The sequence below is a fragment of the Trichomycterus rosablanca genome, chromosome 9, assembly GCF_030014385.1.
Source record: "Trichomycterus rosablanca isolate fTriRos1 chromosome 9, fTriRos1.hap1, whole genome shotgun sequence".
Classification (NCBI taxonomy): domain Eukaryota; kingdom Metazoa; phylum Chordata; class Actinopteri; order Siluriformes; family Trichomycteridae; genus Trichomycterus; species Trichomycterus rosablanca.
In genome coordinates this window covers 31,731,178-31,747,069 of record NC_085996.1, presented here as the reverse complement: position 1 = coordinate 31,747,069, position 15,892 = coordinate 31,731,178, and the positions used below count along the sequence as shown (strand labels likewise).

At 39.2% G+C, this 15,892-nt stretch overlaps 2 protein-coding genes across 2 annotated transcripts in view; one reads left to right on the top strand and one right to left on the bottom strand.

Annotated features, from left to right (window-relative positions):
• The window catches only part of LOC134320700 (kelch-like protein 29), a 352,789-nt gene extending 346,236 nt beyond the window's left edge, over positions 1-6,553 (top strand). Inside the window, exon 14 of the mRNA XM_063002246.1 lies at positions 5,502-6,553. Within this exon, the coding sequence (XP_062858316.1) occupies positions 5,502-5,685 (184 nt within the window). The 3' untranslated portion in view covers positions 5,686-6,553. The remainder of the gene's footprint in view (positions 1-5,501) is intronic.
• Positions 6,554-11,508: 4,955 nt separating this feature from the next.
• atad2b (ATPase family AAA domain containing 2B) overlaps positions 11,509-15,892 on the bottom strand; it is a 109,638-nt gene continuing 105,254 nt past the window's right edge. The window contains exon 28 of the mRNA XM_063002245.1: positions 11,509-12,354. Coding sequence (XP_062858315.1) covers positions 12,313-12,354 — 42 coding nt within the window. The 3' untranslated portion in view covers positions 11,509-12,312. The remainder of the gene's footprint in view (positions 12,355-15,892) is intronic.

Genomic DNA, 15,892 nt, shown 5'->3' with positions numbered 1-15,892 from the left:
TGTGAAATCGGCAAAATCTTTTAGTTTACACAACACTGTCAAATAAAAAGGTGGAATTGTTAGTAATCAGGTAGGTCTATTATATTTGTATTTGTTTTATTATAAAAGAGTCTGTGGCCCGTGTTTACATATTTTTTACTTCATCTGGCCCCCAACAAGAAACATTTGGACATCCCTGCTGTACACAAGTGTCCACTGCTGTTGGAATATGGGTTGAATAGCTATCAGTATCTGTTGCGTAATAATTAACTTTAGATCACTACTGTCTTCCCAGATGAAACACATTATATTTCAAGCTCCTTTAGTCTGGCACTCGTGTGCCTTCAGCTCAAGTAGTTCCAGATAAGTCTGTCACCTTTTCTATGGTACTAGTGCATTTATAGGAATCCAAAACTACTCAGTACATTAGAATTTTTAAACTAACACTAATGTTCAAACAATTAATGGTCAATTATCAGTTCATTATTAACATTTGTACAATGTGTATAAACTGGGCCATGGGGTTAGCTTGGTCTAGCCTTGCTACCTATCAATGCATATCAGATTACATACTAATATTTTTTTATATTTTAATTTAAGCTTGCAGTACTGTTGGGCCCAGATCAGAAGCTTGAGTCACAGAAGTAATTTGGAGAGTCGTGAGTAATCAAACAGCCAATGCAGTCAACAATTTAAATTATAACTATCCCCATTTATTCTTAAAAGCTTCACTTACTTTACCTACTGGCCTTTATAAATATAGATCCTGTGCTGCACAGAAACACTGGGTAGGAACACATCCTAGAGAGCGCCACCAGTCCATTACCAGATACCAGACACGTCACATTCACTTACACTACATAGCCATAAGCATATGGAGACCTGAATATGATCTTGTAGGACATCCTATCCCAAAACCATAATCGTTGCAGCTAAAACAGCCTCCCTTGTTCAGGAAAGGCTTTCCACAAGATTCTGTGTGTGGGAATTGTGTGCCTGTTTATTCTGTAGAGCTCTGTGCAGGCCAGTGAAGGTCCTCCACAACAAATTTGTCTAACCATGTCTTTGTGCACAGGGGTAAAGTTGTGGCAGATGCATCATATAATTAAATATCAACAATACAAATTTTTTTTTTTTCATTTCCATTACCCGCTAATAATAATAATAATTGAGGGCAGTTGTAGCCTAGTGGTTAAGGTACTGGACTAGTAATCGAAAGGTTGCTGGTTCAAACCCCACCACTGCCAGGTTACCACTGTTGGGCCCTTAAGCATGGCCTTTAACTCTCAATTGCTTGCTACTGTTGGGCCCTTAAGCAAGGCTCTTAACCCTCAGTTGCTTATACTGTCACAGTACTGTAAGTCACTTTGAATAAAAGTATCTGCTATATGCCAAAAATGTAAATGTAAAAAATAATAATAATAAGTCCCTCGAAGTCCTTAGATAATAATTAATAGGGTAAAAATTATCATCAGCCCCTCTGGTTGTTGTTTGGTGCTGAGGGTAATGACGTTAAAGCAGTTTAAACCTAGAGTGAAGAGTAAACAATACAGAATTGCATATACCATAAATGGTGATTTGTTTGTTTGTTAGGATTTTAATATCATGTTTTACACTTTTGGTTACAATCATGACAGGAACGGTAGTTACTCATTACACAAGATTCATCGGTACACAAGGTTATATGGAACACAGTCATGGACAATTTAGTATCTCCAATTCACCCCACTTGCATGTCTTAGGACTGTGGGAGGAAACCGGAGCACCCGGAGTAAACCCACGTTGAGAACATGCAAACTCCACACAGAAAGGACCCGGACCGCCCCACCTGGGGATCGAACCCAGGACCTTCTTGCTGTGAGCCGACTGTGCTACCCACTCAGCCACCGTGCCGCTCCATAAATGGTGAACGTAGAACGCAAACGTCAAAATGAAAATCGTGTCCAGACTAATTTTTTAAGTGAAAAAGAATATGGTCACCCTGTTTATTTATATAATTGATTATCTATACCTGTTAGCAGTGGGTGTGGCTAAAACAACTCAACTCAATAATAAACCAATGAAAATATTTTACTTGCTGCAAGTGTAAATGGAAAAGAATTACTATGCAAATAACAGATCAATATACACCGATCAGGCATAACATTATGACCACTTCCTTGTTTCTACACACATTGTCCATTTATCAGCTCTACATACCATAGAGAAGCACTTTGTAGTTCTACAATTACTGATTGCAGTTCATCTATTTCTCTATATACCTTTTTAGCCTGCTTTCACCCTGTTCTTTAATGGTCAGAACCCCCACAGGACCACCACAGAGCAGCTATTATTTAGGTGGTGGATGATTCTCAGCACTGCAGTGACACTGACATGGTGTTGGTGTGTTAGTGTGTGTTGTGCTGGTATGAGTGGATCAGACACAGCAGAGCTGATGGCGTTTTTAAACACCTCACTGTCACTGCTGGACTGAGAATAGTCCACCAACCAAAAATATATCCAGCCAGCAGCGCTCTGTGACCACTGATAAAGGTCTAAAAGATGACCAACTCAAACAGCAGCAATAGATGAGCGATCGCCTCTGACTTTACATCTACAAGGTGGACCAACTAGGTAGAAGTGTCTAATAGAGTGGACAGTGAGTGGACACGGTATTTAAAAACTCCAGCAGTGCTGCTGTGTCTGATCCACTCGTACCAGCACAACACACACTAACACACCACCACCATGTCATTGTCACTGCAGTGCTGAGAATGACCCACCACCTAAATAATACCTGCTGTGTGGTGGTCCTGTGGGGGTCCTGACCATTGAAGAACAGGGTCAACGCAGACTAAAAAATAGCATGCAGAGTAACAGATGGACTACAGTCAGTAATTGTAGAACTACAAAGTGCTTCTATATGGTAAGTGGAGCTGATAAAATGGACAGTGAGTGTAGAAACAAGGAGGTGGTCATAATGTTTTGCCTGATCTGTGTATTTACCTGATTACGTTCATGTTGCCTGTTTGCCTGACTTCTCCCATCAGCCGCACATACATAGGCGTAAACCAGTGACAGGATTAGTTATCAGAGGGTTATTTATCATCTGTGCAGCCCAGAAGTTAGTGAGGCCAGGCCTGACATCCATCAATATTCACACACTGAGCTAACAACATTATTCTAGGCGTTTTTGCCTTGTAATCAAGTCAGTAATGGCATAACCGGAGGACCCAATAGCTGGACCGGGTTTAAATGAGCATTTTTTAATATATTTGTCAGATTCAATAAATATAAGGTATTAGTTCCTTCTACTAACAAATAATGTTCTTAAAAAGTAACTGGAAATGATATCAGCCAAACCTATTAAAGATCTGTGGGCTATACAAACTTGGAATAAATGAAACCAGGTTGCAAACTTCAATAATGAAGCAATGGATTAATGCTTCATTGTGCGCTTGTTTATTCACTGTACTGCACCACTTCGCTCAATTACTGGCTTTATTCATCCCAGGTTTAATGCCCATACACATTTAAGCCAAATCAAGCATTTGTAAATCAATGTTGTTAGACCTACTTACGTTCGGTTATTGTTGCAGCAGGGCAGGGGTCCAGCACTGGAGAGAGGAACTATCAGAAATGAGGAGTGGTTGAGGATTAATGTCGTTCTTAATTAACCGCAGCCTATTTAAATAGCATTTTTTTTAATCAGTAGGCAGCTGCAGTCCGGAGAGAGTCTGAGATGCAGATCAGCAAAACGGGGCATAGTAAACAATCAAAGGTTTAGTGTGTTTAATAAAATGCAAAGTGGACACAATGAAGTATGTCAAGGCAAGCAGGATACCACAGAAAATGCACCATAGCTACCGGGAACATGATGTTATGGGATCTTTCTCTTCAGCAGGAACTAGGCAGTTGGTCAGTTGCTGCCACATACATCCAGATTTTCAAGGAAAACATGTGGCCCTCTGGAAGACAGCAGAACATGGGCAGGAATACTAAGTTCACACTACATGACTTTAACAGTGTTTAGATCGCTGTACAGTTCACACTACACAACTTGATCTCTTGTAATCGAGAGTCGTGGTTTTCACACTACGCTATTGATCGGCCATAGGGGGTCACACACTACACGATCGATCACCAGGCGGAATCGCAGATGAGTCTGTCTGGTTCCCCAAACTATGTTTTGTCATGAAAACACACATGAGAATTGTGGTATGGTAAGATAGGTATGGTATAATAATACCATGTGTGGGTGGTGTTCTTTTTTTCCTCCAAAAATGGACATCAGCAAGAGGCGAGCGATCAGAGTTGTTTGTGTGTGATATGCAGCAAAAAAGCAAGGAGAAAAGAATCTGGGTGAACAACTCTAAACACACCGCCAATAAAACAAAGCACTGGCTTAAGATAGAAAAGTGAATGTAGGTCGTGTCAGAGCCCTGACCTAAATCCGATAAAAATGTGGATGGACATGTGAAGAGCAGTGCATTGCTGGTCACCATTTGACTGAAATTGAACAATTCTGCAACAAAGAACAGTGAAAGATTGCCCAATCTAGGTTTGTAAGTCTGGTATGGACAGATCCAAACATGGCTCATGGCTGTTATTAATACAAAATGTGGCTCTACAAAGTACTAAATTAGGGGACTGATCACATCTCCAACCCTGTTATTCTAGTTTTTTATTTGTTTACAACTTATCAGTCGTATTTTTCGCATTACTTGAATGTTTAAGGCCAAATGTGTAAATAAAGCCAGAGAAACATTTTTTAAGTTTTGATTTAGGCTGTAAGACAAAAAAGTAACTATTTTAAAGACGTATGAGGGTTTTATATAGGTGCTGTACGTCTTGGAAGGTCCAAAGATCTGGAATCTGGAAAACAGCACCTGCTGTATGGTTGCCGAAAAGTACACATTTTATTTAGATAAAAATAGAAACACCTTTTATGCAGTCCTGAAAAAATTAAGCAAATTACAGAGGGGAAGGTTACATTGATCCTAAATTATTACGTAACATTGGACAGTGGTAGCTTGGTGGGTAGAGCTTTGGACTATTATTTGGAAGATTGCCGGTTCAAAACCAGACTCTGCCATGCAGCCACTGTTGGGCCCCTGAGCAAGACCCTTAACCCTGTCTGCTCCAGGGGTGCTGCACAATGACAGACCCTGTGCTGAATGTTTGCACAGTTGAGTGGTATTTATATTTGATGTTTTGTACAGCACTTTGGCTGACACTTGTTGTCTTTTAAAGGTGCTATAGAAATAAAGGTGACTTGTCCTGACTTGTGCTCTGACCCCAGCTTCCAAACAAGCTAGGGTATGCGGAAAAAGAATAAAATGTATGACTTTCTAATTTAATGACTAGTTTAGTGGTTAGTCACATCTCTGCAAATTGCAAATGCCTGAAAAATCTATAAATTAATATGAATTGAATCCATTCATGGTCAACACTTGATTCCTCAGCTTGCCTAAATAAAGTGTGTTAACATATCCCATAAGACAGAGTGAAGTCTAATAGGTCTCTGTCTTTTCTATTCCTAGCGCTGTTGTTCTGGATGGCAAAATCTACGCCACAGGTGGCATTGTGAGCAGCGAGGGACCAGCATTGGGCAACATGGAGACTTTTGACCCCAGCACCAACACGTGGACGCTCCTTCAGAACCTGCCATGCCCGCTCTTCAGACACGGCTGTGTAGTGATCAAGAAGTACATCCAGAGCGGCTGACCGTGACCACATGCACGGACACGCTGAACACACCGCAGGGATTCGAGTCAAAGCACTGCTGAATGTTTGAGTGTGTTTAAGGGTATAGACTAGCTCTCACTCCCAAAACTCCAGCAGCAATCCTGACTGGAAGGCTGGAAGAGAGTGCAACTAGACTGTTCAGGGAAATATTGAGTAGCTAAACGCTGTTCACGGGGGCGGTGCTTTGTCAGTCCAATACAAAGATTTGTTTTGTTTGACAGACATTTGTTCTTGTCATTTTTTGCATATTCCTTTGATGTATTCCTTTCATGTACATGCATCCATCACAGCCCTGGATCCATGAATGAATCAAGCTTATAGACTGATGCATAAATCAAAGACCTGGTCCCATGGGGTTAGTCGGTCTTTTCGCTGCCTGGCTGGCTGGGACTGAAGAGGGATTGAAGATGAGCACAGAGATTCCAGGATGTAGGTACACGGTAACGGAACGCTTCGGCTTAGTTCTGCATCACAGCATCAGGGATGCACGTCAGCAACAACAAACATCAGACAATAAGCAATGACTGGCTGAACACCGTGGATGTTTTTTATCCGTGAAGCCAAAGCACAGCCTACTCCAGATTTTGAGAGATGTTCGTTCTAGTTCTCCATTTATTGAGAATTCATGACTGACTTGCTGAGCCAGGCTGTGTGTGGAGGATTTTGGGGGGGGATAAAGATCCTGTAATATAGTTAAGGAAATATGTATATTTTAAAAACGAAGGTGATTCTGTATAATTGTTTTTTGAAACTTTGAAACTGGGGGAGAAAAGGCTGTAAATCTGTACCCATAAGGGACCATTTCAAATGTTAATAATGAAAAAATACATACAAAAATTATATTGTGTCCTGTTTCTTGGCATGTCAGTGTTTTTTTTTTTCTTCTTTTTTTCGAGGTTCAACTTTTTTGGGCAAAATACCATGATGAGGTAGACCGGGGTGGTGCTCAGCTGGTGCAGCTGTAACATACGCTAGCCCACTGTCCCTGAGATGATCCAGGGTTATTTCATTCCAGTTCACGTGCCTGAATAAAAAGCAATTAAAGAACCAAATTAATCGCTAATAACTAAGCAAAATTTGAACAGTTCTGCACATTTTTATTGCAAGAACAAGTTTACCAATAAAAAATTTAAAAAATGATAAAATGTATTAAATCTAAATTATCTTTAGAAAGCCAGCCAATGCCTATATAGAAGTGTTAGCAGCTACCCATCTTTCAGCCAGTTATTTAAAATGAGTCTGTTCACATTATCTGACAAAAGTGAGGATCTTTTCCTGTTCATAACCCTGCCACTGGAAACAGGCGCTCATAATATGAACCATTTCTACATGCAACACCAGTGGTGTAACTAGGAGCTCATGGCCCCCAGTGCAAAATAAAATTTTGGGCCCCCTCAACAAATTGCATAAGCTGCTAGCTGATCAGAATGAATTAAAAGTACTCACTCAGAAGTTACACTTTAAGTCCAAATGCCTGACTCTGGTATTTTAAATGCACAGTTTTAGTTATTTTAATTTATATTGTAATATAATAATAACGACCTGACGAGTGCAGCCAATGGGGGGGCAGTGAGGTGAGTGGTTGAGTTACTGTCGTGGAGGATATCCACCCGAATTTTTAATCGTTAATCGCGTTAATTAACGTGATTAACGACAGCCCTATGCAAACCAATAAAATATATGGGAGCAGCCGGAAAAAACCCCCACTTATGAGCATTCAAGGGTAAGCATATAACCACTGTACTGGGTATAAAATCTAAGGCTGCAACTAAAGATTATTTTAAGAATTGATGTGTTGAATATTTCTTTAATTTTTCCACCAAATGCCACACACATTGATCATCCATAACATGAAAACCACCTGCCTAATACTCTGAAAGTAATAAACAGTAATACGAACTGGGGAATTTAGAGGCCAAATCGACACCTTGAACACTGTCATGTTTCTCCAAGCATTCCTGAATAATTCTTGCAGTATAAAAGACACATTATAGGCATGAAGAGGTGTGCTCGGTCAGCAACAGTGTTCAAGTAGGAGGTCCAAGTTTTAAAGCAACATCCACATGAGATTTTGATAACATGAGTCAGTACGAGTGTGCATAGGATAAGTGGCTTAGAAAGTAAATGAGTAATGTAGGTAAAGTTCAACAAGGTAAATTAGCAAGAGTTACCTTTCCAGAAACATGTGTGTGATAGACAGACATAAATGAAAGTTCACAAAAGTACAATTTGCACCTTTTATTCAAGTATAATCACAGCAGTTTAAGAAATTACAGTAATTTCAACAGGAATTTCACTAAAATAATGCTTGGTTGGATATTAACCAGGTTACAAACTAGCCTCTGAACTTTAAGATAAAATGAGGCAAAGATTCTGGCAATAGCAGAAATACAAACCCCCAAAAATGTGTGGAAATAAATAAACACTCAATAGACTACAGATCAGACGCAATCATTTCATTGAAAGAGGTAAAATCAGAAGAATAAAATGGCCAGAAAAATGAATGTGCACACGTGAACAAACTGGATATTTAACCACCTTACATTTTTAAACTGAAACTATTAAAAGTGTAATGCCAAAAGTTCTCTGAATAAAACTTTACTAAAGGATATTAAACGATGAGATGAGACTGAGACTAGACTGCACCCTTTTGACTTTAGTTCAGCCCCAGTCGGGAAGGGGGGGGGCGTTACAGTACATAGATCAGTTTTGGTCCAGCAACAGCAGATTTATAAACAACACTACAAGAACCAACTAGCAGAAATGTACAAATCATAAGTCCTACCTGGTGAAGACTGTGAACGTGCCACTCTGCACTGGTTCTTATTAGACCTTGTACTGTTTGGGCAGTCGCTGACTGAGGCTCAAACCAAATCGTGCACCACTACAGATTTTCTAAGAGTAGCTTTGTGGGATCCAAAAATATCACTGGAACCTTTGACACATTCAATAAACTTTTTTTTTTCCATATTGTTTTGTTTCCATAATGCTGTAGTTCTTACTCCAATGTTGCAGTGGTTTTATTTACTAACTTAATTATATCTGACCGGTTTGAGAATTAAAGAAGGATTTCTTCTATGCTGTACCATTTTGAAGAACCACATACCATTTTGGACAGTTTGGCTGTACAAATCCCAATTAACACTTAGCACCTTATTTAATAGCAGAATTTGACACATCAGTGTATTTAAGTGCCAGAATATCAGAATTAGTGGTCAGCATTACAATAGTGCCTATACCAAAGACCAAACAGGCACGTTATGTTCACGATGTTTACGTGCAGATGGAAACATTTCATTTTCATCACATTAGCATGTCAGTTTAACACCTGTTTTTTAATACCCCCCTCCCGCCCAACCAAAAAGCCCAAAAGCACCACCACCGTCATAATGAAATAAATAGGTCATTAATGTAGCAGAGACCTGAGACCAGTAAACCTTGATTCACTCCACTAGCATTACCCCTGCTACACAAATGTGCTACATCATGACTCAAGTCCTAAAACTGTAACCAATTTCCATTGTTTTGTTTTTTTTGTTTTTTTACAAAAAATCTGAACATCAAATAGTCCAAAGATTAATACTTGTGTTAATAAATAAGTGGATATATCAGGAGAAAACACTAGGAAATCAGCCTGGAATTGAGAGGGAAAAGGTTGTAGTGAAGAGAAAAATATGGCTGCCATCACCATAGCCAAAACAAATGAAAGAACGCTGATGGTTAGACACATACAGAGACGAGTGGGGACTGATTTTAACTGATGTTACCATTCTATTACAATAAACATCGGCTTGATTGCAAAATCCAATAGAAAATATTAAACCAAGAAATCAGGGATTACTGCATTAGCTGCGAGCCTCGTTGCTCAGTACCCGGGCTTGCTTTCAAATGAAGAACGTTACAGTTGTTGAAATACTATACATCTTGTCTTATCAACATTAAAAGAACTTCTGAGGTAGCCATGGTTCTCCATCTCACTGCAGTAGTCTAGAGCTAATTCATTTTTTTGCATGTTAACTGGACTCAGGTTTACATAGTCAAAACGAGTCTTTCAACAAACCAAGAAAAGAAACGGGGACTTAAAGGTCAATGAAACTACTTAGACTAGGCCAAAACTGAACTAAAACCTAGCTATTAAAAAAGTAGCACAAAAATAGTTAGATGAACAAAATCACTCGCAAGTAAAAATCAAATGCAAAAAGATGTTTAAAAAAAACACACTGACAAAAATAATCATGTTTACTGAACAGACTGGCACTGCCAAACACTGCCTCATTCAGAAAACGTAGGTTAGAAAAACAAAGTTACAAAATATCACAACAAAACCAAACCATGGCAGAACCACTTGGCTTCTAAAATCCAGCTTGTGAGGAATTTTCATCTATGGTGCAGTATGTAACTTTTGACTAAGCATTCAGGTTAGTAAGGAAGGATTAAATAAATACTGGATTCCTGGACTTCTCCTCGTATATTACTCAATCTGGTCATTTCCAAATAACTTTGCAGATCTGATCAAGAAAAGCCGGACCACCACACAAGACCCCATCCAACCTTCTCTCCATCAAATGCCCAGTTTTACAGCCGAGACTCCACAGTGGTGTGTAGCGTGTTAGACTGCTGCGTCACCCAAGCACCCTTGGGGGGTCTTCACTCTTATCCACGATAAAACTGCAGCATTTGAATTGCAGCCAATCGAAGTTTTTAAATCGAGACTAATTAATGAAACTGAATCCATGTTTCTGCAGTTGGTCTGAAATGAAACCTTGCCAACCACTGCAGCTTTGCAGATAAGAGATCCTTAAAAGCACTAAATATTTTGATCTTGAAAAGTGACGGTCTTGTTTGATAAAGAAGCAGATGGGTGGAATTCGATGCAGGTTTTAAATTAATACATCAAACCCTACAGACAGACATAACTGTGAGCTCACGTTGCAGTCTCAACCATTAAATTCTTCTGTGGAGGGGAGCTCAGTACAACTGATGTTAAAAATGCTTTCTCACCATATCTTTGACAGAAAAAAACATTTAGAGGTTGTTCAGCAACTTTTCATAAGAAAGGGTAAAAGTAGATGGACTATAAATACACATTTAATGACTTTACAATTGGGCTGAATAGTACAGTCCATACTAGGCTTGATTCTAGGCTCATATGGGAAAGGTACTTTCATTGGAGATTAGATTGAGTGACTTTAAAGTCAAATCTAATACGTGGCAGTTCATTTTTACTGTGAATATTGCATATTAGTTCTGTATGAGGTCACTGTTTTTAGGTGTCTAGACGGCAGTCTGATCAGAGGCTGTATACAAAGCTTACAGTCACAAATCAGAGAATCACATTTCTGGCTGTGTGAAATTTGACACAGAAGGCGACATGACGTCCGACCAATCACATTATCTGACAGAAGCGAATCGCATTTACACACAGTGTAGTTCACAAGTGCACATGAACCTTTTAGGCAAACCAAAGCTCGGCAACCAGGGTCACATTTAGTTTTAAAAACTGCTTCAATTCGCATTTAAATGTACAGCACTCCGGGTCTGAACCTTTCATGTGGGGCTTTAATTCATTGTGATCTATAAAGTTTATAAAATCTGACATGAGCCCTGACCATAAGGTAATTACTTAACTTTTGGGGTTTTTTTTTTTTTTTTTTTTAAACAGCACCCTTTATTTATTTATTTTTAGTTCTTAAAAGTTACATACTGCAGGTTCATTAATGAGAAAATACTTTGGGAACATTTCTATAAAAATGATCCTATAATGCAGAATTACTGCAGAAACAGATCTTGTCCTGCTCTCAAATAAAAACCTCTGACAGAGTTGTTCAAAAACCAATAACACTCTTATTTCTAAATACAAATATGATCACAGGGTTGATCGTTGCATGTTGTAATCAAACTTTTTGGGGAATGTTGTTAATAATATGCCACTTGATGTTTTCTACAAAGGGTTTAGAATGCATCAGGTACAAAATGCTTACAGTCGTGTCAGTAATCTTGCTAGAAAAAGTGTTCTTTTCGGCAGGAGTGTTGCTGCTTACATTAAAACGCTTACTGGTAAAAACGGCACATAACACAAGGGGGAAATGCTGCAGTTCGTTGCCTTGACAACCTAACCTGACCTCTTGGCATTACACCTCATTCACTTCGGGTTTAACACGTGCTGGTGTGAATTTGTGCCTGTGTGGTAGTGACTTGTCTCCTCCTGATGAATGCTGGACAAAGCTGAGGTTTTTTAGTGACATCACAATCTCCTTTTACCCTCCTCCCATGTTACATTTTTTCACTTTTTAAAGAAACCGAAGGAGCAGCAAACAGATAAACAATAGCACCCAGTAGCACCAGGAACGGCCATTCGAAACTGGCATATATGTTTGTTAAAAAAAAAAAATGAAACCTATGAGTCTTGACTTGTGTTTGGTTCTGTAGACTGGTTCTGTCCAGGTACCTGAGACGATAGCACCAAGGTTGCCACTCAAAGTCTTTGTAAGTCTCTTTTACCTCCTTCTGTCCATTCTAGTTTAATAGCAAACCTGCTCAGCTTGGTTCTTGAGATTGATCTCCTTTATGCAACACAGGAGTCTCTGATCACATCGCCTTGCTTCATCACAGAAATGTATTGAAATGAAGTACTTGTCTTTCCAGTTCCTAAAAAAAGAAACAGAAAAACGACAGTGTTCAGTTAGCAAACTGTTGTCCTGATATTAGAGTTTGATATGATACTTGTGATGCAGCACTAAAAAATAAGCACATGCAATGTCACGGCTACAAGGTCTTTTTTTTTTTTTTTTTTAAACAAAATAAATCAAACAAGCCCTAATTTTCATACTGAATCTGCTTTAATACTGAGACCAAAAATACTTCCACAACAAATGACTTGTTGCTATGCAACAGTAATGATTCCCTATTCTACTTTAACACAGTAGACTACAAAATGCATCCGGTTGTTTGCAGGCTTAAACACAGGGTCATTCTTTAAACACCAGGAACGATTAAGTGGAGGTTCGTTAAGGTACCTGTTGAGCCCTGTGTGCAGTCCAAGATAACCGCTGATGCCACAAGGTTCATCTTTTATGGTATGGACTTTTTATGGACTTTAATGCCGCGTTTAACACATACGTGTCATGGGCCAGGTGTAGCCTAGTGGTTAAGGTACTAGTCCAGTAATCAGAAGGTTGCAGATTCAAGCCTCACCACTGCCAGGTTGCTACTATTGGGCCCGTCGGGTTCTGTCTGCTTATTTTATCTTGGCTATCGGTATGGACAGAGCCATAGAACTGTTAAAGTATCGAGTTCAGCTCAGCCTTTTTAATTGTTGCCAAATAAACCTGAATATCATTTTGTAACAGCCAGTCTGTAAAGCATGTTTTATCCCATCCTGTTTGTCGAACTGTATTCTGTTAGTTTCTGGCTAGTTATTATTATTATTAGGATTTTAACGTCATGTTTTACACTTTGGTTACATTAACAGGACAGGTGATTGTTCAAGTCTTTATTGTCAAACAATTTTGTATGTTCAATTTACCTCACTTGCATGTCTTTGGACTGTGGGAGGACACGGGAGCTCCTGGAGGAAACCCACACAGACACAGGGAGAACATGCATACTTCATACAGAAACTCAGACCACTCCACCTGGGAATCAAACCCAGGGCCTTCTTGCTGTGAGGTGACAGTGCTACCGACCGAGCCTCAATGCAATACAGTTATTCTGCCGTCACTTCAATCTCAATCAAACTTTTCTTCCGAGTCTGGCCAAACAGACTACAGTCTGTTACAGAATAATACAGTTTTAGTGTAGGGGGGAAAAAAGCTAACTATAATTTCCAGTATATCACATAAAGCAATGACAATGAGGTGACACTGTAGTTTTTCATTATTTTATATTGAACTGCACACAGATGCTATTTAATATATTGCGTGTTCTGTCGGTGGGTTTCTTTGACCTCATCTTTAAATCATACTCAGGGATATTAAATGCCATTTTTCAGCTGCTACCCAAAGCAAAAAGTGCACACATTTAAACAACTGACACATAGTAAACAAAGCGCACATTTTGCTGTTCAGCCACCGTGACCTTTTGCCTCATGTTGCAGTAACCAAGGGCCAGATTTAGAGTTACTGACTTACCATTTATAATCACATCCAGACTTCTGTGGCTTGTGTTTTTTTTTTTTTTTTAGGCAGGCCACCACTTTGAAAAAGTATGTGTACAGTTCACACTTTTAAGGTTGCCAGGTTTTCCTTTAAGCCCTACAAGCCCTTTATGGACAGTGATAGCCTTGTGGGTAGAGCTTTGGGCTTTGGTTCAAATTCAGCCTCTGCTATGCAGCCACTGTCTGCTCCAGGGGCGTCGTACACTGACTGACCCTGCACTCTGACCCCAGATTTTAAATGAGCTGGGATATGTGGTAAAATAATTCCATTGTACTGTACACACGTGTATGATATACTGATCAGCCATAACATTAAAACCACCTCCTTGTTTTTACACTGTCCATTTTATCAGCTCCACTTACTATATAGAAGCACTTTGTACTTCTACAATTACTGACTGTAAATAATAATAGCTGCTCTGTGGTGGTCCTGTGGGGGTCCTGACCATTGAAGAACAGGGTGAAAGCAGGCTAAAAAGTATGTAGAGAAACAGATGGACTACAGTCAGTAATTGTAGAACTACAAAGTGCTTCTATATGGTAAGTGGAGCTGATAAAATGGACAGAAAGTGTAGAAACAAGGAGGTGGTTTTAATGTTATGGCTGATCAGTGTGTATGACAAATAAAGAAATTATTCTTCTTACATTCTTACAAATTATTAACACTATAATAGGTGTTGTCACATGGATCTTCAGAAAACCACAGAAGCCTACTATTAACCTACAGTCAGTAGCCAGTATTCATGAAGCAGAAGTACGGACGATTCATCAGGGCTAATAAATTTACAAGCAAAGTTGCTCTTTTTGCCAACATACTCTTCAGTTACTCTTCAGCACAAATACATTTAAATACAAATAAGAGAAGAGCTGGACATTCAGATCATTTTTAATATCTAGTTTTTATGCCGGGCTTTAGCATGTAACAGCAAAAACAGGATGTTAGAAAAAGTGACAGTGTGACTCAGGAAAAATGCATTGAATAGGGAGTCAATTATAGAGTGATGTGTTTAAATAAAGAGAATGATTGTGTCAGGAAGGTCAAAGGTATGTAAACACCACAGCTAATTACTAGTGTACCGAGTACACTTGAACTGAGTTTGGAATAAATTAAAACATTGATTGCAGGCCAAGCATTCTCGTCCAACATCGATGCCGGACTTCACAAATGCTCTTTTGACTTAATAGGCACTCGGCAGGTACTCAGCACAATGCTGGGCATATGACTGCTTATCAACAAATCACTACATTCACATTACTGATACCCATCACACAGAGTAAAATACGATGTTAAAATTGTACGATAAGTGAATATGTACGAGGGATCTTCAAAAAGTTTCCGCACTTTTATATAAACGTTGGAAACGGTTGGGAGCGGGGGGGGGTAGTAATTGGTGATGTCTGAGAGACTCAGAGAGAGCTTATAGTCTGGATTTAGCGCCATCTGATTTCCTTTTTTCCTTTCTGGACCGTTTAATGGTTAATTTGCACCATCAGCGGTCCTAGCAATGCTACGGCCATGCAGTTAGCAATTGGTTAGTCAAAAGTAAGATGTCAAAGTCTAAAGCAGCTAAAAACAAGACTCAGGTAACTGAATTTGGAAAACTCCCGACCAATTCTGTGGATGGGGGTGTGACAAAACATAGACCGTAGCTGGATGTTCTAGGTTTACATTGAACTATTAAGGTAGGCTGTGCTGTGTATTGTAGCTTCAGTTTATTATATCATTTAATTTATCAGTGTGATTTAATGACTGCTGTGAAATGTGTCTCTTTTCTTTAAAAATCTGTGAAGTCTGTGATTTTGGAAAAACAAGGTCCTGTGAATTTAGTAGGGCCCTACTAATAACCCTGTAAACCTCCTTCAAGACACAACTGTAAAGTGAGGCCGGCCATAAAAATTACAAAGCGTGTGCAGTTACCTGAATATTTAAAATTACGCTGAATGACACAAAGCCCACTTTTAAATTCATGAACAAGGAAAAAAGACTCTTCTTAGCCTCCCATAAAAGGGCACCTGAGCAGAGCACATAAT